Source organism: Mastacembelus armatus, chromosome 22 (assembly GCF_900324485.2).
Source record: "Mastacembelus armatus chromosome 22, fMasArm1.2, whole genome shotgun sequence".
Taxonomy (NCBI): domain Eukaryota; kingdom Metazoa; phylum Chordata; class Actinopteri; order Synbranchiformes; family Mastacembelidae; genus Mastacembelus; species Mastacembelus armatus.
In genome coordinates, this window is record NC_046654.1 from 13,325,464 (window position 1) to 13,346,148 (window position 20,685).

Consider the following 20,685-nt stretch of genomic DNA (forward strand, 5'->3'; position numbering starts at 1 on the left):
TTCTGCTTCTTTATACCGATGTTCATCTGGCATCCAGACAACGTCTTACTCTAACAGCTTGAACTGAAAGGTTTCAGCTGTTAAACATCTTTGACTTTCTATAAAATGAAACAGTAAAACACCACACTCCAGTGATTAAAAACACACAGCAGTATTACATCAAGGTGTTTTCTCAACATTTATGGCAGTTCAACTCTTAAATGAAAGGATGGAAGAATTATTTGCACATTGCTTTAATTAGTAGGAGCTACACCAAAATAAACAAACACATCATTTTGATCTGGCTTACAAAGCATTGCTGTATTTCCTACAAATGGGTTGTTTTGCAGTCAGATCGCTGTGGAGTATCTATCATAGATATTATGACATTTTTTTCTCTTTTCTTTTTTAATAAGCTCATAAAAATTTGTCATAATAATCATATTGTATATAATAATAGTTTTGAGAAAGTTTAAAAGTACAATTGAGAGTGTAATTATGACATATTAGGATTTAAACATTTTTATTATAGGAAAAATACATTAGAACAAAAAAAAGTGGTTTAATGATGCATGTGATACTTGTATTTAAAGACTCTGTTGTGTAAAAACTGATGCTGCTGAAATAACATCATGATCAAAGCTGGTTTTACACTTTTGGTTTTTACACAAGCCTTAACTTGTATACTCTGCTGAAAATATTACAGACATACAGAATATTACAAATAGTACTGAGCATTTATTGGCAAGGAAAATACTGTACAGTAAAACTAACTTCTTAAATGTTTTGTTGAGCATGAGCACATTTGCACAGTAGTATTATCTCTATCCATCCATCCATCCATCCATCCATTCGTCATCTATACCCACTTATTCCTATTTAGGGTCACAGGGACCTGCTGGAGCCTATCCCAGCTCTCTTTGGGTGGAAGGCAGGGGTACACCCTGGACAGGTCACCAGTCCATCACAGGGCCACATAGAGACAAACAACCTCACACACTCACACTCACTCCTATGGGCAATTTAGAGTCACCAATCAACCTGACATACATGTTTTTGGACTGTGGGAGGAAACCAGAGTACCTGGAGAAAACCTAAAGTATTACTGGGTGCTATTACAGTTACTTTCCACCAGATGACAGCTCTGCTCCAGGTGCAGCATATTAATCAAAGGATTGCTGCATGTGCTCGTCTCTTTAAAAAGAAACTTTCAGAAAACCAGATCATTTTCAGACATAAAATATTTTATTTGAAGCACTTAGTTTTGACCCATATACATTATCCAACAGCTTATTAGTTAGCCCACTCCTTGAACAAGCCTTTGTCTAGCGTTGCATTAGTTTACTCACAGCAGCAGATCCAAAACTATCAAATCCATACAAAAAGTCACAAAAATACAGATGCCAGCAAGTAAAATGTCAAAACCACATCCATTTTGTCTAAGTCACACTGACTGCTTGGAGACACTTCCACAAATATTATCAAAAGCTATTTGTTCCAATAATATATCAGCATTAACTTCCATACAAAACTCTCACTGATTTATTGCAGCAGCAAACAAGTACTGTGAAATGTCCAAAAGAAATGAAAACAAAAGGTAGAATTAATGTGCACTGATGCAAGAAGAACACAGTCAATTTGTGTCAGTCAACTCTTGCGGGAGGCAGCGACGGCCATGACCTGACCATGCTGAAGTAAAACACAGTAAAATCCTATCTGATCTAAATTGTAAGTGACCATCTATGGTTCTATGGCTGTTTCTCTAAGACACATACAAGGAAGATGAAATTAAAGAGGCATCTCTGTGTTTTCTGAGCAACTGGGTTTCCTAAACCTGCTAGAAAGTGCCTGTTAGCAGCAAACCTGATACCCTCCCTCCTCCAAACAGCTATTGCTTTAGTTTTTGTTTTTGACTTGACCTTTAATGAAAGCTCTTTATAAAGAACCTAATCCAAAAAAAAAAGTGAAAAATACAGTATTTGTCCATTTTATAGATTTATTAGAGCCTGGATGCCTTATCACATATCATCTTTGGCAAACGTGTTAACTATAATTGCTGTTACACCCGTGTGCATGCTCTATAAGTAAGACAACTTAGAATTACTATATCTCTTACATAACTCAGGATGATCATGAGTTTAGTTTCCGATTCATGATACGAAAATCTAAAGCTTTAGCTTGTCGAAGACGCTGCATCAAAGAAGTACGACACGCTCCTTAAATTCTACACCAGGGGGAATATCTAGAAACTGTATATACAGTTGTGTTTTACTGATCCTAAGCTGTGCTTGTTTCACAGGGTTGGAAAAAGACAGTGCACAATAGGGGTTCAGAAATATTACACTTCTTCCAGCCTGACAACACTCAGTATTATTGAATAGCACATCATTACAGAAGCCCACCTGTATATTCGGTTTCATTTGCATAGAACCTGTGTTGCATCGTCCACAGAGCGCACTGCTTCCATCCCTTTACAGACAGTTTTCACACTTTTTTTACACTTGTCACCAGTCAGCTAGATCTAAATGTTCAAGTTCTATACTAGTTCAATATGTTCTACATGTAAATAACAACTAGTCTAACTAGAAAAGTGCACCAAACAAAAGTGAACACAGAAAATAAAATAGGCTACAGTCACTTTCGTCATGTCATTACTTAGAGTCAGGTACAAATATTGTTGCATTCATTCAACATTAACAACAACAACAGCAAAAGATTTACTCTTTAAGGCTCAGCCCTGTGGACGCAATTAATTGCCATGCAAATACACACATTCCATTGCAAGCAGGCAATGAGACGCTGAGATAGAAAGCTGACATTGAATGAAGAGTATATAAGGGCTTCTGCTTATTCCAGTTTTGCTGTGACACATCTCTTGTGTTACTCTGGATCGTACACACACTATGTAACTTTTTCAGGCTTTTCAGGCAAAGGGAGAACAAAAGGAAAAAGAACGCCTTTTGCATCCAGAGGAGCCCTGAGCGTCTCTTCCACAAAGTAGGCGTTCTCCTCCTCCACTACAAACTCAAGAGTCTGGGTTTTGTTCACGCAGTAGATGCAGTTCCCGATGACGGCACACCTGAAGGGTAAATGACTTCCGAGCCTCTGTGATGCACAATCGTGCCACATTTTCACTATGGTGTTGTATTTGAACACGGTGATGCCTTGCTCACGGTTGACATCGAAGCGGTAGATGAAGCTTTTGAAAGCCACCATGTCAGTGGACTTCTTCCTGCTGTTGTTGTAGGGACACTCCTGCCACTCGTCCCTCTTAGGGTCGTACTTAAGAAGACGGTAGAAGAGAGATCCCCCAGAAACATACAGTTCTCCGCTGCAGGTGGTGGCTTCATGGGCCACTGCGAAGGCTCCCTTGGGTAATGGGGCCACCGTGGTCCAGCGGTCCATACGAGGGTCATATTTTTCCACTGTAAACAAACATTCCCCTCCGATGGCGTACAAGTAGCCATCCATAGACACAAGCTTTAGCTGGGCACGGGCCTGGTTCAGAGGTCTGACCTCAGCCCAGCGGTTGGTTATGGGGTTATAATAGAAGACTTTGTCTGAAGCCTTGCCCTTGTCCCCACAGCCCTTGATTCCTCCTGCCACAAACAGATAGTTATACATGGTGCAGATTCCGCAGCCTTTGGTGTTTATGTCTTCAGGCATGGCAGTCAGAGGTCTCCACTCATTTGCTGATTCCTTAAAGCAGTAAATCATATGACCCTCCTCCAGAGACCCGACTGACAAGGGGCTCTGTGGGCGACTGCCGCATCGACTGGGTGGTCGGCTACCAACACGATCAAACGCATCATTTATCTCTGCAACCATCAGTGTCATCTTCCCCTCCATTCTCTTCTTCAGGATCAGATCCCGCTCAGATCCAGTCAGACGCCCGTACACTGTGGGGTCTTTGAGGATCTGGAGGAAGTTGTCACTCATGAATCCGTAGGCTGTTTCCTTCAATTCACTCAGGCGCTGCTTTTTTGCGATGGTCAGAATCTCATAGCAGTTTTCTGCTGTGATTTGCTCAGACATGGAGTCCATGGCTGCCTGGACGGCACAGGGGACCTGAAGGATTTTAGCCCCGGTGATGACGTCTACAACATTGTCTTTGCTAACATTCATCTGAGAAGTGTAAATATAGTCTATCAGTGTAGACAGAGTCTTATAACTCATGCCCTTCACTTTCAGGATGTCTCGAGACAGCCGTGCTTTGAAGTAGTCACTCTTCTCTGCCAGGACAGACTTGTGAGCGGTGATCGTCTGCCCGCCAACTTCAATGACTAAATCTGGTTCTTTTTTTGGCTGTGTATTTTCGGCGTCATGGAGGATGGCCCTGCGCTCCAGATTCGACTCGAGGACTGACCGATCAGTTTCCTGTTTGACTTGGCTAGACAAACATACGGAGGAATCTGCACTGTAAGACACTTTTGCTCTAGCGCCATTGTGGATTTCACTCCTTGCACAATTTTGTTGCATTCCAGCAATGTGATTAGACACAGTGGACTGTGGAGCGTGAGGAGGGAGATCCAGAGCTCTCTTATCATTTGACAGGTGAAACTTATCAGTTGTTGAGATGAGTGACCCTTTACCTTTTTGATGATCGATATGATTATTTTCCATCAGTCTTCCATCCAGCAGGTATTCCTTCTCAAACACCGGAGGAGGGCTGAAATCCTGGTCTTCCTGCAGTAATCCCTGGATGTAATTTGGGCATAAATTCCCATCGGCAGATGTGACGAGGTCAGGGTTCACAGTGTGGAGGATAACATCAGCCTCCACAGTGAATGCCCCTGATCCCTGCCTGTGGCCCTCATTCATCTTGATGTGCTCTCACTGGTGATGGGAGAAAGCTTCTTCACCGATCATGCTGAGTGGATGGTGAGACTCTCTGCTCCTCAGTGTTTACCTGAATGGAAAGGAAACAAAGAGGGAACTTAACCAGGCATCAGAGGAGGCAAAATGCGTCTTTGGGCTGCAACCACTTCTTTATTCTCTAAGGGGCGCAGTTTCTCTAATAAACACCTCAAAAACCATGAAGTAGAAGGGAAACACTTCGTGCCAGCATGGTATAATACACTCATGGTTACATTCATGTCAGGATTTCAGGGAAACCAACTGTAGCCACTAAGAAACTGAAGAAATCCCGACATGCAGCTTCCTGTGGCTATAAACTACATGACCTCCTGCAACAAACGCCCTGCCTGACGATTATTTGTGGTAATCTGGAAAGATTTAGAGCGCATGCGCACACATGGGTTTGCGCTCATAGAGAGAATAATCTCTTAATATCACTGGGAAATGTGTTTGTAATTACATCATAAAAAACTCTTGTCCAACCCATTCCCCCGAAAGACTCGGACAAAAACGATGAAACAGTTAATTCAGTCGAGTTGTAAAGGAACAGGAGGCGTTTTAGTGTAATGATAACCAAATACCAGTCATCAAACAAGGATTTATTTGCCTTAACAGTGAAATGCGACCTACCTGCGTCTCCTCGCTTGATCCAACAGCTCCACACCAGCAGTTCTCCCTGCCAGTCCCTCCGCAAAGCTCGGTTACGTAAGGCAGTCGCACAACCTTGATGAAGCAGAGTTACAGGCTACGGTCCCCTGGATGAATTGACTTCACCCGCGGTTCCAGATGCTTTATCTCATCGCTTCACCATTGAGCCTTTCAACAGCTGTTTCATCTGCTCTCTCACCGAAATCTCGCCGGATTCCGTGTTGGAGGCGCGGCACAGAGACGATCAAAGAGTCATTTCAGGTCGCACCTCCCTCAGTGATTTCCTCCGGTGGAAGCCGGGGAGAAGCGCTGCGCACGGTCAGCGTCTTTCTTTCCGCAGGACACCGGAGCTGTCCAGCGTGGACAGATCGTAGCTCCAGGAGCTGTTTGGACACCGATTTTTGTTGTCTTTTTTCCAGTTCACTACAGTGAGGCGGTAATTATTGATTTAAACCACGCCCCCTGCTGTCGGTATTAACCCCACACTCAACAGCAGCAGGCTCCTACTGCGGTGCGCGCGCTGGACGCATCCGAAAGGTGCGACCTTTACGCATCATCTTTGATCCTGGGTACGACTACTCAACACTGATAAAATGAAATTACAGATACTCCTCAAGCTCCCGTTGGGACTTTTTATTGCAGTAACACTATTTAAATCAATAAATGTTCCATTAAGTGTTCCACCTGTTCCTCCCTGAGATAGTTAATCAAAACATCAATAAAACTGCCATTAGCGCTCCACGACACAAATACCGAGTACAGAACAGCCGTACAATGCAATATGAGTCACACTTTCCTTTTGGTAATGATGCAACACTATTCCTGCATGATTTCAATATGAGCTGCAGTCTGGACCAAACAAAATCTAGTTTGGGGCTTATTTATGTAGCAAAAATTAATGTGCTTCGGATGGAATCGTAACCTCGGAAGTGGCCGTGTCTGTGCACTTGTCACTCCGATGAACCAAAAACAATGTGAGGCATAAACATGGGAGCCTTGCAGGCAGGCAGCAGTATCAGACGTTTTCATGCAGGGTCCATAACGTCTCCTCTGTGGCGACTGCGCGTCTCAGCCACTGGCCTTCAGATCCAAAAATAGAGGGGAGCCACCACCAGGACATCACAGAAATATCAGCCCTGTGAGATTAGAGGGAGTTCAGCTGGGAGGTTTTAATGCCAAATATTCTGAGAACAAAGAGTAACTGAGGGCTGATAACACGCACACAAAATGAGTGTTTCTGTGGAAACCTCAGGGTCAGAGCGAAAACAAAAGACTTCCAGTTGTAGAGCTTTCTCCATATGCAAGTACTGGCAACACCCAGCCAGACAAACTGATAACTGGGTTACTTGGTTGATACTGTGAAACCGAGGCGTTGCTACGTTCCACTTCTAGTTAATAAGTACAAGTCACTATTTGGTTACAGGAGTTAAATATTATCTTAGGTTCAAGTCAGGATATTAGATACCACCAACAAAGCAGATCAGATCATATTTAGGCACATCCTAGGGTGCCATGGATTGTTGCATGGGAACAACTCCAACCTGAAACCATCTATTTCTGTTAGTACTGACAATATAGTGAACCGTGGTTGTGCAACAGTGGACGTGGGAGTCTAAAGAGAAAAAATGTCTTGACCCTCTCTGCTTAGCACTATGAGAAATGAGCAGTGAAAGCCCGGAAGAGCTGTATCAGGCTCAGTTCCTGCGGCCCCTCAGGCACATTGCTAGTCCCTGCATGTAGTGATGGCTGCACACAGTTGGAGCGAAATAGAAGTATAAGGTTAGTTTGAGTGAAGAAAAATAGGCACACTGACACTATTCTTTCTCATCTCCTACTCGCACTACATGTCAAATATTGTATGCCATTAAAAAAAATAACAGCTCCTTTCCATTATTTGTTTAACAAGAAGTTAAATTTTCCTCAAAGCTGATGAGTATTAAGAAAATCATCAGATGTAGGAAATCATTTTAAATAAGTGTGTATTCAGCTTTAAAAGCTCACAGAGCTACATGCATCATTTAAATATAAGCTCACAGAAAACACACTGTTGCTCAATAAACAATGTTTATGTATTTGTTAATATACATAACATAAAAAAAGTGACAGAAGTATGAAGGTTTTTTTAAAATCTTTTAAAAATATCTGTATATGAGAAACAAAAATGCATTTGGGAAAAAAATGATTTTGGTGACAACAAGTCTTTTATTCCTTTATTAATAGAAACCTGGCCAGCCAGGGATTCTATTCGGGCCTTCTAGAAGTAATGCAATCATTGCTATCACCTTTTTTTCCTTTTCTCTGTTAACAGACGAGGTGGCACATCGGACAAGTTGATCCATTAGTAAAAGAATCTGATTCCCATAAACACTTTCTGCAAAATCGAAACTCCTACATGTGTCATCCTGACTTGTCATGCTTTATATTTGCAACTCTAGCCTTGACAGAAGATTGAAGTCTAGCCAAAGCCCACAGGAATCCTGATCTCACAAAAACTTTTAGGTAGCAGTTTCAAAGTCTCATGGTTACCTCACATGCTTTTCAAACAGGACAAAGTCATTTGTGAATTCTCATTTCTTTTTAACACTGATTTAAATACTGAAGGTGTATACAGTCAAGTGCAATGGCACAAACAGGAAAGTAATGGAATGTATTAGCCATGTTACAGAAAAATGAACCACTCATCGACGATCAGAGTGAAATGAAAGACCTTTCAGTGTCTTCAAACAAGCACATCTGTAACAAGTACAGTTAATACTCTGGCTGTCCTGTACGGTGCTGTTTGCACCAACAAACATCATGATCTTTGTTTTTGTGATAGGGAACATGACTAGGAACATAATGGAAATAGTGTGGTGTTCTTGATGCAGTTTTTGTATTTGTTTTGATTTATCCCAAACACTGTATGAAGTGTAAAAACAGCTCCCCTTCTGTTTTAACCTGGAAAGAGACAGAGAATATAGGTAAGATCCTTGTATAAACATGCAATCACACTTTTTATTTGCTACTGGTAAAATATTATTTCCAACGTACCGATGTGATGTTGCTGTCACATGTTGAGTAAAGGGATCTGCCAGATCATGATAGTAGAGGTGGTGTCCTCATGTCGTGACTGTTTGGTCTTTTTGTTCACCCTGCGGTGACCCAAACCTCCAGACACTACCAGCAGAGAGCTGACGTCCACCTTGCTTGAGCAGCGGTCCTTCTGGTTTCGGGCAGGGTTGTGGAGCATGTCATAAAGGGCCCCATCCTCGGGCCCATGCTCCAAGGAGCCCTGGGATGGAGCTAGGGAGCTGCAGGATGAAGAGGACAAGGAGTCTTGAAGAGCCATGGCGGTACAGCCCGCCTCTCCCAGCCATATACCGCGCCCCTGAGGAGGAGTCAAAGCTGAATCTGAGGGAGGCTGTGTGTTCTCCACATCCCCTGCCTCTGTTGGATGGACTGAGGTGGGAGGGGTGGAGGATGGCAGGCCAGAGGGTCGGTTGCACACTGCAGCAGCTGCAGTGAGGAACTTGACTGGACCGCTGTGAGCGTGCAAAGACACCATACCCCGACCTGACAACAGGTACAGCCATGTAAGTAGTCATACGGGTTGTTTCACACACTTTCACATTAGTATACACATCAGAATAGAAATCAATAACCTGCAATTTTATAAATATCTGTCTTGCCACATTTTTTTGCAAACAATCACACATTTTCACCTTCCCTAAGGACAATGTTAGTACATCTCCAAGGCAAAGTAAACACTGCTGAACTTCTAAGTGATAAGAAAACCAAAAAAGTCACAGCAATCTTAACAGCAAGTGACTTTTGACTACAAACTGCAGTACAGCTCTCCTCTAAAACTCATTACATGACCTTGTTGATTGATCAGGTTATTGCTGAGATTCTGAAAAAATGTAATGGCTTGTATTTTCTCAGTAAAAATTCTAAATATTTGGTTCCTGCTTCTAAAACGTGAGGCTTTTCTGTTTAAACACCTTTGAGTTGTCTGAAAAAAGACAAGTTGATGGGCGGAATCTGAATCTTTGCATGATATCTTAGTGTTACCTGTGACCTTGGGGATCCCTTGCAGTCTGGGGACAGACAGGGCCACAGTCACCCCCAGGTTGGTCCCTACCAGAAGGAGACCATGACAGACCAGCAGACTGCTCACTGATACTCTCTGATTCCCTATGAAGCAAGAAAGAAAAACACAAAGCATACAGTAGGTTTAAATAAATCAAATCTCTGTTTAAAGTAAACCCATTGATATTTTGTTAAAATGTAGAGAAACAGACAGTGAATATTTCTTGGCACAGATGATGTCCTTGAATAATTTACAGTGACAGGCGTGAACAGATGGACCTCACACAGATGCATAGTGCTCATGCACACTTGTGTCTCCTGGAAAATGAGAAACGTGCATAGTTAACGGGCCACTTCACCAGACTTGAATACAGTGTGGTGCGTGGGAGGGAGGTGTATCTTTTTACTAAGTACTGGCATTTTTGCAGCAATGATGCTCAATGGTTATTTGTCTCCAGGGCAACGTAAAGAGGAGCCTGGAAAAAAAGCAGTTCTTTAAAACTGTCTGAACACGGAAAAACACAGCATTATGAGTCAAACAAACAAACACAAAAGGGTTATGTAACAGAATGAGCGAAGCGTAATGCTGTAATTAAGCAAGGAGCTGTGCCTCTATTCAGCAAACTTGTGGTAGTTACAACAGGACAATCTGACCTGACCTTTTTCTTTCCCTGCTGGTTAGAAAAAAATCACTATGATGCCACATTGGACTATAAAAGCCACAATAGTGAACTTTAGAGCCCCTTTCAGTGAGGACAGCAATAATGTCAGTCTTAAAGACAGTATGTGTTAGCCGATTTATTATGGGAACATCCACCACCCAGAGCTTTGTCAGGTATAGACTTTGCAACTAATGACATCTAGTCCAACATTTTTATCATCACTTTTTATGATTGTAATAGGAATCTGGGCTTTGCAAAACAGTCTTTTCAGTCCTGCTATGTGGGAGGCGAGACTGTCATGAGTCATTACTGCTGTAACAGCTTGACTTGAATTTCCTCCCTCAAAGTAATCCTCTTGGGCTTTAGGAAAAATTACTGCCAGTCTCCCTCCCTGACCCCCTCACTAGAGATGACCCCTCATCTGTGCACGCACACCACACACACACACACACGCACACGCACGCACGCACGCACACGCACACACACACACTATCCCGCCCACTTCCAGGAATCCTGCCAGACAGGGAGGCAGGTACTGTGGAAGACAGGGCCCTGTGCCTTGCCCACATGTGCTTCTAATGATGGCCCAGAGTTAGCAGAAACACAGAGACTGCTGGTTGGGGGGCCTTGCTCAACTTCCTCCTTTCATAATATTTGGAGATCCCCACCCAGAGGGTGAACTAAAATAAACCTAGAGTGAACATCAACACAGCCTGGACCTGATCCTACAGCAGAGGACCACTTTGATCTGCACTTAGTCCTGACAACCAGCAGCAGGAGGGAGGAGCAAATCTCAAACATTACAATCATATACTATGCCCACAATTCAACCCTTCTAGAAATATCTCAGGTCAGCACAATGCAAATAATGATGGTTTCAGTCTCTATGGCTGGAGGTTATATGCTCAATTTAAATTAGTGCTGCTAATGAACATATAGTGAGTCATAAATTCACATTCACATTTTAAATTTAAAATTCTACCAATTACTGACACATGGTTTAGAGAGTTGTATTTCAGTGAACTAGTACAGTAGGCCTATAGACGGTAACCATTTCAGATGGATGATTGATTCTGAGGGCAAAATTAATGTACGAAACAGTTGACTGAAGAACACTGCTATACACAGAGTGCTGCTGCTAATATGGTTAAAATAACTAATCATCTTTTCATTTCCTTCCCAGTGTCTCAATTCCAGGGAGAAGCTCGGATTCTAACAAATTTTAACTGGATGTTGTTCACAGCACCCACTCCTGTCCTGTCTATGCCATAACTGTATCTCCATGTTGGGCGGTGTGCAACAGTGGTGCTGTACAAACAAAGAAAAGCTGGAGGTGTTATTTACTGACCCCCCTGATTTTTGTCTCCCCTTAGATCACGCATGGCTGCTTATTCAGGTCACAGAGCAGCAGACAAAAGCAGACAAGACCCTCAACACAGCAGTCAGCCGGCCACCATCCTATAGGAGACTGTAATGCAACAGTCTGCTTTGATGAAGTGTCACTGACTTTTTACCTACTATGGTCACATAGAGTTTCAATAAAATTAATCCAGGGAGTAAGAAGACCTGTTATGCGACTGTGTGTGTGTGTTTTTTTTTTTTGAGATTATAAAGACAAAGTGGTTTGTTTTAGCTACACAATGTGGGAATTATCATCCAGTTAACCCACTAAATTACTGTAAAACATGATCTGCACAGGATTCTTTAATAAACATTAACTGAGTTACAGTGATAATTATGGTTATTACAACATATTAACCCACTGTCTGCTTAGTGCCGGGATAAGGAACTCCAGGCTGCAAAGAAGGGAGTTAACTAAACTGCTCCAACATGCTTGAACATGAGAACAACTCCACCTAAAGTACTTCTTGCATTTAACACTGTGCCACCCATGAAAGAATTCCCACTGAAAGCAACACCACATGTTCGTTTTTCTTGTGGTGATGTTGTTCACAGGATCAACCCTGAGCTGCATGCATGTTCTGCAGGCAAGCCAAATTTGCATTAAGGCCTCAAATGCAATATTCCTATATAATTATGTGGACTTCCTTGAGAATCATATGTCAAAATAATGTAATTTCATGTTGTCTTCTGATATGACTTTTATCTGCCTCTAACACATCGATTGCAGACAGTCTCTCTTGTCCAAACTGTTTGGCTGGCAGTTCCTATCACATCAGAGTTTGTGCAGAAACAGCACATTTTTTGGTCTCATTTGGTTCCACAGCAGCAGCCAGTGGTAATAAATGCCACTCTGGAAAATTACAGTTCAAAAGAGATTGCAAAAACTGTAGCAGACAGGTGGATTCATTGCTGCAACTTCATTAATATATTCATCCACACAACCACACAAACTTGGTATCTTAAACTAGATTCAAACGAAAAGATTTAGATTTCTATGCTGACTACAGTCTATGGACTCTAAGCTGCTATCAGAGGAAGTCTACTCTTAATGGCAAGGCCCAGAAGATAAAAGCATCCATGTATGGTGGTCTGTCCCATAACTAGTTTCCTCTGCGGCTGCATGGATCCTATTAACCAAAATAGGCAATGAGGTCCTATAGCAGGTTGTTTTTATCATTTGCATCTGTCTGACACAGAGGCCTTCCACTTCTAATTCTCATCAGCAATTTCAGGAGAATGTGGACAGTCCAAGCATTTGGTCATCGCTTACATTTTTGCTTGCAATTAGGGATTTCCTCAAGGAAACTTAGGTTTGTAAATTCAGTGCTGCCAGGACTGTCCATAAATCTGTTATCTCTACAGCCAGAAACAGAAAAGCATTTCATTGATTGTGTCACAGTAAATAACTTGTAGCCATGGATACAAAAAGCTGTGTGTGGATAGTTCTTTGTTGTAGTACACAATCACAGCACTGAATTCTGTCTTCATAAGTGCTCCAACAGCTAAGTTAAAACTTTCACATCAAATTTAACTTCAGAAGAGATTATTACAGCAAATGCTCCTTTAAGAGTGAGAAGGGGCTGATTTTACACAACTTCCACACACCTCCTTTGGTAATTCTATAGCTAAAATGATGTGCCACAAAAGAAATCCATCTAAAGCCCGCAATACAGGCTGAGCTGGAGCTAAAAACAGTTCCGCTGATGATACTAAGAATGATATAGCACAGAACACTACAGGCTAGTCATTAACTGCAGACCACTACATATAGATTATACCACAGCTGTCGACACAAAACATAGATCAAAACCTTTCAAAACCATATAAGTAAGTATAAAAACACAATTTGACCCAGCTTCAAGAGCTTCAGAGGCAGAGCATCCATTGTCAAAAAACATTGCTAAGAATGCTTCAGAAAATGCATGCCAAACCAAAATTGTTTGCATTACTCAGCATGGAAGAAAAAGAGAAGCAGAAGTAACTGGGCTCTGCAAACCACAACTTCAGACCGACAGAAGCAATCCCCGCTCAATAAATTAATAAATAAAATAACTACAATTCTCCTTTTAGGCTGTGTTTTGGGCTCAAGTTGATGTAACCACAGTAGATTACAATCCAATACTACAGGGTGTTATGATGACTTCACCCTGGGAAGGTTGTCACACTAACACTAATCAGATGATTTTATCTGAAAGTCACAGACAATATTTGTTTTAAAACTCTAGTGTGATGACAACAACTGCCACAGTAACAAAACCAGTGTCACAGCTAAAGGGCACAAGCAGGAACTGAAAGCAGTATTATGATGTGATGCAATACACTCCTTGGTTTTGGACATTTACTGTGTGTCACATACTGTACATTTATATTATGGCTTTAAGTGCTGAATTCTTCCGAGCCTTTAAAAGAAATACTTGCTCTCCACAATAAAATCCATCTGGATTCAAATTGTCTGTAAGCTGTGACTCATTTGGCCATCTGCCATTCCTTGCACAATCAGAGATCAAAAGTGAGCCCTTATGGTGGAATGAAGTAAGTAAAGTAAATTGCCATTCAAAGCAGAGACAATCCTCTGTTCTCATAAGAATTACAGGTCTTGCATGTAATGCAATAATACTGTAGGTTTGTTAAAGGGAAATACTCACATAGTCATACAGTGTTTAGTCAATTTTGGCAACCAAAATGATAAAGAACAAGATTTGTTTTCATCTCTCTTACTTACCCTAGTGGTATCTTGCAATGTTGATGAAGCTGGTTTTATTAGACTAGGTCACGTCATTACACTTAATATTTTGTGCCAGTGTAACAGTCTGATCAACTGAGATTACTCATCTGTGGAGAAGCTGCTATGTGTACTTTTTAAGTGATGAATTCCTTTGTACAATAATCTCAAAACAAGCTATTAATCTTTGGTACCACTGATGTTGCTTTATGCTGAATAGTAACTCAACTACTGTAGTAGCTCAGCTCCAATATATACTATAAAATGTGTATAATAGATTTAGTATACATTAATCAAATTTTATTTGGAGGGGACCTTTCGTACAGGTTCACTACTGCATGTGTTCACTGTTAAGACTAAAGGAGCCTTTGAAAGAAGACAAGAGCATTGCAGACCTGCCATAACAAGAGCTATCTGGATGAGCACCTACAATGATGTCAGCTAATTACTGACAGGCATAAAAAAAACAAAAAAAACCAAAACAGCACTTTCACAACGTGAGGCTGTAGGACGTGCATCACAGTTCACAAATGTAGGGCTCATTTGACATGTATATTTGACAAGATTATCACAAGATCAGATATCACAAGAGACAACAATTATGCTTTGCTGCTCCTTGATAGACATTTTGACAGTCACTAAAAGGTTTCAGCTTCAATCAGACATACAGATCACGTTACTGAGTGACACAAGGGCCGGCAAAGAGAACTGCAAGAGTGGTTAAAGTGGTAGAACCGCAGTATCACCATAGCTGAATCTTAAACCACAGGACTGTACACAGACCAAGGGCTTCTACAACAAAAACCTCAGTATACTACAGTACAGTGTTTTTTTTTTATTTATTGGACAGAATACCCCATTAAACATTCAAAAGGAATCTACGGGAAAGAAAAGCAACAACATCTGCAGTTTAAATAGGCAGATGCAGGCATGTAAATGTCGTCTCCTGCAGGCAAGCCAAAGTAGCAGCTGCTGGAGTTTTGACATCAGCGCCACATGCAGGCAGTGAGGACTATATGAACATTTTTTATTTTGATTTTTTGTTTCTATTTAATATTTTAAACCTTCCCAACTGTCCTTCTAGTTTCTTTAGAGATGGAATTTGATGAAAATGCATGAATGAAATTTTGGGGATCGGGCTTAGAGACTTGGCTGTTACTGACATTCACATTTCTGTTCACTTGTAGAAGGGATTTTTTCCAAATGATTAATACTTAGGCTCAGTAGCCTAATGTGTGATTAGTTCCAAGATAACTTTCACTCACAATTTACAAGCCTTCTGTTTTGGTGTTAGATATCCTTTGGATTTACAAACTGACCACTATTTTGGCAACCAAAGAGCAAAACTTATGTCTTACCAGCAAGTATGTTGTGGACAGGTGTAGCAATGTTAATGTCCTGCAAATGCTCAAGGGTCTCTGTGTGGAAAAGGCGGAGGGTGGAACCAGAGCTGAAGGCGATCCAAATGCCCACCCCAGCCACCACCATGTGGGACACCACCATGCCCTCTTCCTGGTGGGCCTCCAGCTGCCTCTGGTGAAGACAGAGCAGAGTGACAGGGCTTTGGCATATCTGGCGCATATTCACAATAAGTTCACCCTGAGGGAGGATGTCGGATGTCACAAAAACTCTTAGTTGTAGTTAGACTAAAATAGAAGACCAAATTTCCAGGATAAGTAAACATCAAACCATTGAAAACAGAAAAAAACATCACTAAAAACAAATAATGCTTTAAATCTTGAATTTTTAAGATTTTATGAAGACAGTAAGTATAACAATATGTAGGACCAACAGAATCTCTATTTTAAGATAAGTAAATCTTATTTAAGCAGCTATATTACCATAAATACCTTTTAAATTATTTTAATGTAATATTGTACATTATTTTATTAGAAAATAGCACTGCAAGGGAATACAACAGTGTTTGAAAACAGCATACAATCCTACCACATTAGCTACATTTCGAACCCAGGCTAAATTATGGGCTAGCTCATGTAGGCTGTGTATGAGTTCAAACTGGAAAAACACAATTTGAAATGCTTGAAAACACCAGTCAACCCAGTGTAAGTCTGTCTGAGGCTGTTTAGACTGCTGCAGCCCATGCATTGTCAGTAGTTGTTATATCTGGGACCCTCTGATTATTTCCTTTTGAAGAATCACATTTCCACAACAAGAAACACTGAACAGGATACATGGTTACATTTTTTGAGTCAAATGCACAAAAAAAGTTTATTCCATTACATGGACTTTATAAATCCTTGGTCTTAACTATTAGCATCATTCATTAATTTGAACAAATGCAGCTGCAAATTGCGATTTTAAATTCTCTGTGCAGGGAGATGAATAATTAGGGTACAAGATCAACGCATATTACTTCCTGTGTGGGTGGACTTATATTTGGCCAAGTCCATTCAGAAGTGCCTCAATACAAGGTTCAGATAAAATGTGAATGCAATAAGCTTTTCTTTTTGAAAGTGTAAACCCTTGTGATTAATATTTATCTACTTTTAAACTTTCCCATTTTTTTGTATCTATAACACTATTTCTCGATGTCTGTCTCAGATGACTGACTTACAGTCACAACACTGCAAATTTACTCTAAGTCCTGAGTGAGGGAAAGAGACCAAGACAGGCAGGTGGTCCAACATAATGAGCTTAATGAAGCTAAACAGATTATGAGTGAGGGCATGTCAGAGAAACGTTACTATTCCTGGACCCATGGCAGGTGCTTTCATTCCCTAAACCAGGCCAGAGCAGACACAGAGGGAATATACTATCCATATTCCAGGTTATGGAATGAGAAAGTACTGCAAAATAGTAATTGGGCACTCTCATCTTCTAGATGACCTACATTTGCTCCTTCTTCAGAAATGTAAGTAAAGACTGACATATATCACAGATGGACTGGTGACCTGTCCAGGGTGTACCCCTGCCTTTCACCCAAAGAGAGCTGGGATAGGCTCCAGCAGATCTCTGTGACCCTGGTTAAGAATAAGCGGGTATAGATAATGGATGGATGTAAGGATATATCACAGATTAGTTCTGTTTCAAATGCTCCTTCTTTGATTCCCACCTTTTAAAGTAAATCATAATCCCATGTCTCTTACCTTTGTGTAAACACAACTATCAGCCTCTCCCAACTACATTTTTGTTTCTTCTTTTCCTGGTCTGACTCATTCTTTATAAAACCACACATTTTCCCAGACACCTGACATACAGGTATGAGGATGATAAACATCATATTTTTCACTAGAGCTTGTTTCCTGTATAATTTTACACAGACAAATTGGAAGAGATACACAGCAAAGAAGGCATCTATTAAGGATTATTTACACCACAGACACACAATGATCTGCTAAACTCCTCTGTTTACGATTAGGGCATGTAACAGTAGCCAAACAGTACTGGAGCTAAGTTACATACCTCCACAGAATGTGTGTGGGTGCTGATGATGAAGACATGTCCACCGGATGATGCCCAGAGGTGCTCTTCCACAGCCAACATTGCCTTGACTGGGAGGACTCCCAGCTTTAGCACTTTTGGCTTATCATTGCTCCATAAACCATCTGTCAGAACAAATATTATTGGTGGATAATTTTTTCATATGGCATTTTGTAAAATAAAACTGCATTGTTTTTTATGTAACAACATTCAGTTAGGACCAAAAATCCAGCAAAATAAACGTATGAATAAATGTAAAATGTATGTGATGAAACAGAAGAAGGAATAAGCAGAAGCAGAAGAAGGAATAATGGATGGAAGGATGAAACAGAAGATACGTCAAACCTAATAATCCAGTACTGTACAATTCCTTTATTAGTATTAGGCTATTCCATTCTTCTCCGCAATATCAACCTCTATCAATTTTTCATGCAATAGTTTAAGAAGAATGACTTTATACTGTACATCAACAATACGGTAATAGTCACTCTGACTTCATAAATGTCATCTGTAAAGGTCATAGGCATTTATAATTTTATAGTAGAGTGGCCATTGATGGCTTTCACAGCCTTCGCTATGAATATAGATGGGCTGTGAGGCATTAGTCAGAGCTGAGCTCAATCCCACACACACCTCCTACACACTCTGTTACATGTGCCTGGGCACCTACAGTGCCAGCTCTAATGCAATGAAACACCCCATGCAGCGATGTTATAAATATCAACACATAACATTACAACAACCCTTGTGAAGAACAGAATGGCCAAAAAGATAATACAAGATAAAGTACATTTTTTTTTTTTTTTTTGGTCAGAACAATGTTCTATATTTGAAAAAGATTGGATGCATCAGTAAAAATATCCTCTTTTACTTATTTGCCTTTTTAGCTAAAAGGACCTGTGTTAAATATGAAGCTCATTTCCTCCAGATACCACATTCCCCTACCTAATTTAGGCCAGGAAGTGAATGAGGCCTCACCAATCATGTGTGTTCAAGAGAGGCACAAAAGCAGCTATTGAAGAGAGAGGTGCCGTGCAGGGAGAGCTGTTCTTTCAGAGGTACAGTAATGACTGGGGAAGTGAGGGTAATCTCCCACTAAAGGAACTAGGTAGGATTAGCTTTCCAGCAATGCCCTGTGTATATTATCATAATAATCATACTGAGTAGGTGATAGTGGCTGACCAAAAAAAAAAAAAAAAAAATAGAAAGGAAAACAGCAGTGGAGGAAAAGAAAAACTGACAGGAGTGCCAAGTTGCAGCCTTATGTAATTCCTCTCTAGTGAAGCAAGTCTGCCCACATCTCTCGTTTCTTCTTTAACTGTAGCATTCCTTCATGTCAGTGTCAACTGCAACAAACTTTTCATTGTGGTGGCTGCATGTACATGTGTAAACTGAAGTGCATATACCAGACAGTGAAGCTGATTAAACAAACAAATCATTTTTCTTACTTTGACAACTCCACAACAAACAATTACAACAACAAAATAGATGCATGAAACAGAATGACAGGACAGAGTTTATGTTCTGACTGTCTGTCTATGACGTGTGACCTTTGCCGAATCATTGCCTCCCTCTTTCTCCATCTCTCACACAGTCACAAAGGAAATAGCAAGTATGGCAGAATGAGGCCGACTGGCCAGCATCAGACACACTGCATCAACATTTCCATGCAGGATAACTCAGCACTGAAGGCTTTAAAGACAAAGCCACATTGCAGTCTGTTCAGTTGTTTTTCATAGCTCCTCAGTATTCACTGTGAGGGTCCCCTTTGATCAGCTGACAGTTCAACATCAAAGGATATAAGCTGAACACTTCTGCTAGGTCAGCTTGCATTCTGTCCAATGTAAACCCTGGGTCTGCTTTAAATGCTAATGGAGTACAGGCAGAGCCAGTCACTGTGACATTGTACTTGAGCAGCATTACAACTGCGATGCAGGGTACAGTTTCCCTACCAAAATGTGCAGGATGATTCATCATTTCAGCATCAAGCATCATGTTCCAGTCACAGAGCTTTTGAGTTCTTTCTCTGAATTCATTTTACACACCAGTGGTGATGAATGATGAAAAGCTGCCACTGAAACTCCTGGAACATTCAGTTACAGCAAAATCCAACACTTGCAAACACTGTCTAATAATTTGCATGTGGAGGCAAAGACGTGTGCATCAAAACAAGGAGTAATGCAGCATGGAGTGTATGCATCCTTACTAGCAAACTAGCTTAACTGTGGTCGGAGCAAGAGTAGATTTCCTCCTGATTTTTTGCCCTCAGTTTGTCATCCATATTCTTTCTCTCTCTGTTTCTGTCTCTGTCTCCCTCTCTTGAACACTCAAGCCAAACAGCTTAACAGAACAACAAAACTAGAAATTATTTAAAGACACGAGTGATTTCTCAGAGATTTTGGAAATCTTATTTGGCATGGGGAACAATTCATATGTGAGTCTAAGATTATTTAAAACATACCTCTAGTAATACCCATATGCCAAAATATGTACTTATCTTTACTAACACTATTTGACAGTGAAAAAGCGGCTGAAGACAGAAAAACAGAAATAAATGGAGAGTGTCTGACACCCTGTGTTTGCACTGCTATGAAAGCCAATGAGAGATGGAACAAAACAGAATGTGAAAGACTGTGGGAAGAGTTCAGCTCTCTACTGTGTCTGTGCACGAGAGGTAAGACATTAAATAGGTCACTGCTAACAGATTGGCTTCTCCCAGACAACCAAGCAAATGAAAACAGAACCTCAACACAGAGCAGAAGAGACCTCTGACCCTTAACTACACAGTGAAAATCTGATTTATATCTGCCAATGGCAACCCAGTGACTCAAGAGAAGAAGAAAAACAGCAGTTGGAGCCATGAAACAACATCTCTGAGCATCTTCTACACAGAATAACCCCTTT

The 20,685-nt window shown here is 41.0% G+C and overlaps 2 protein-coding genes and 1 long non-coding RNA gene across 4 annotated transcripts in view; 1 reads left to right on the forward strand and 2 right to left on the reverse strand.

Annotated features, from left to right (window-relative positions):
• Positions 1 to 1,202: 1,202 nt before the first annotated feature.
• kbtbd11 (kelch repeat and BTB (POZ) domain containing 11) lies at positions 1,203 to 6,229 on the reverse strand. Its single transcript, XM_026309284.1, has 2 exons — positions 5,467 to 6,229; positions 1,203 to 4,888 (listed from the first exon to the last, which is right to left on the reverse strand). Exon 2 carries the CDS (start codon positions 4,798 to 4,800, stop codon positions 2,881 to 2,883), a length of 1,920 nt encoding a protein of 639 aa, XP_026165069.1. The 5' UTR covers positions 4,801 to 4,888; positions 5,467 to 6,229; the 3' UTR covers positions 1,203 to 2,880.
• Positions 6,230 to 7,681: 1,452 nt separating this feature from the next.
• The window catches only part of arhgef10 (Rho guanine nucleotide exchange factor (GEF) 10), a 47,521-nt gene continuing 34,517 nt past the window's right edge, over positions 7,682 to 20,685 (reverse strand). For both annotated transcript variants that reach the window (XM_026300955.1, XM_026300947.1), the window contains 5 exons: positions 17,764 to 17,906; positions 15,699 to 15,873; positions 9,535 to 9,657; positions 8,515 to 9,036; positions 7,682 to 8,421 (listed from right to left, as the gene is read on the reverse strand). In XM_026300955.1, coding sequence (XP_026156740.1) covers positions 8,531 to 9,036; positions 9,535 to 9,657; positions 15,699 to 15,873; positions 17,764 to 17,906 — 947 coding nt within the window. In that variant the 3' untranslated portion in view covers positions 7,682 to 8,421; positions 8,515 to 8,530. The remainder of the gene's footprint in view (positions 8,422 to 8,514; positions 9,037 to 9,534; positions 9,658 to 15,698; positions 15,874 to 17,763; positions 17,907 to 20,685) is intronic.
• Positions 8,920 to 11,779, forward strand: LOC113126810 (uncharacterized). The gene is made up of 3 exons (XR_003295340.1): positions 8,920 to 9,056; positions 9,529 to 9,691; positions 11,588 to 11,779. It is a non-coding gene; the product is annotated as an uncharacterized LOC113126810 (long non-coding RNA).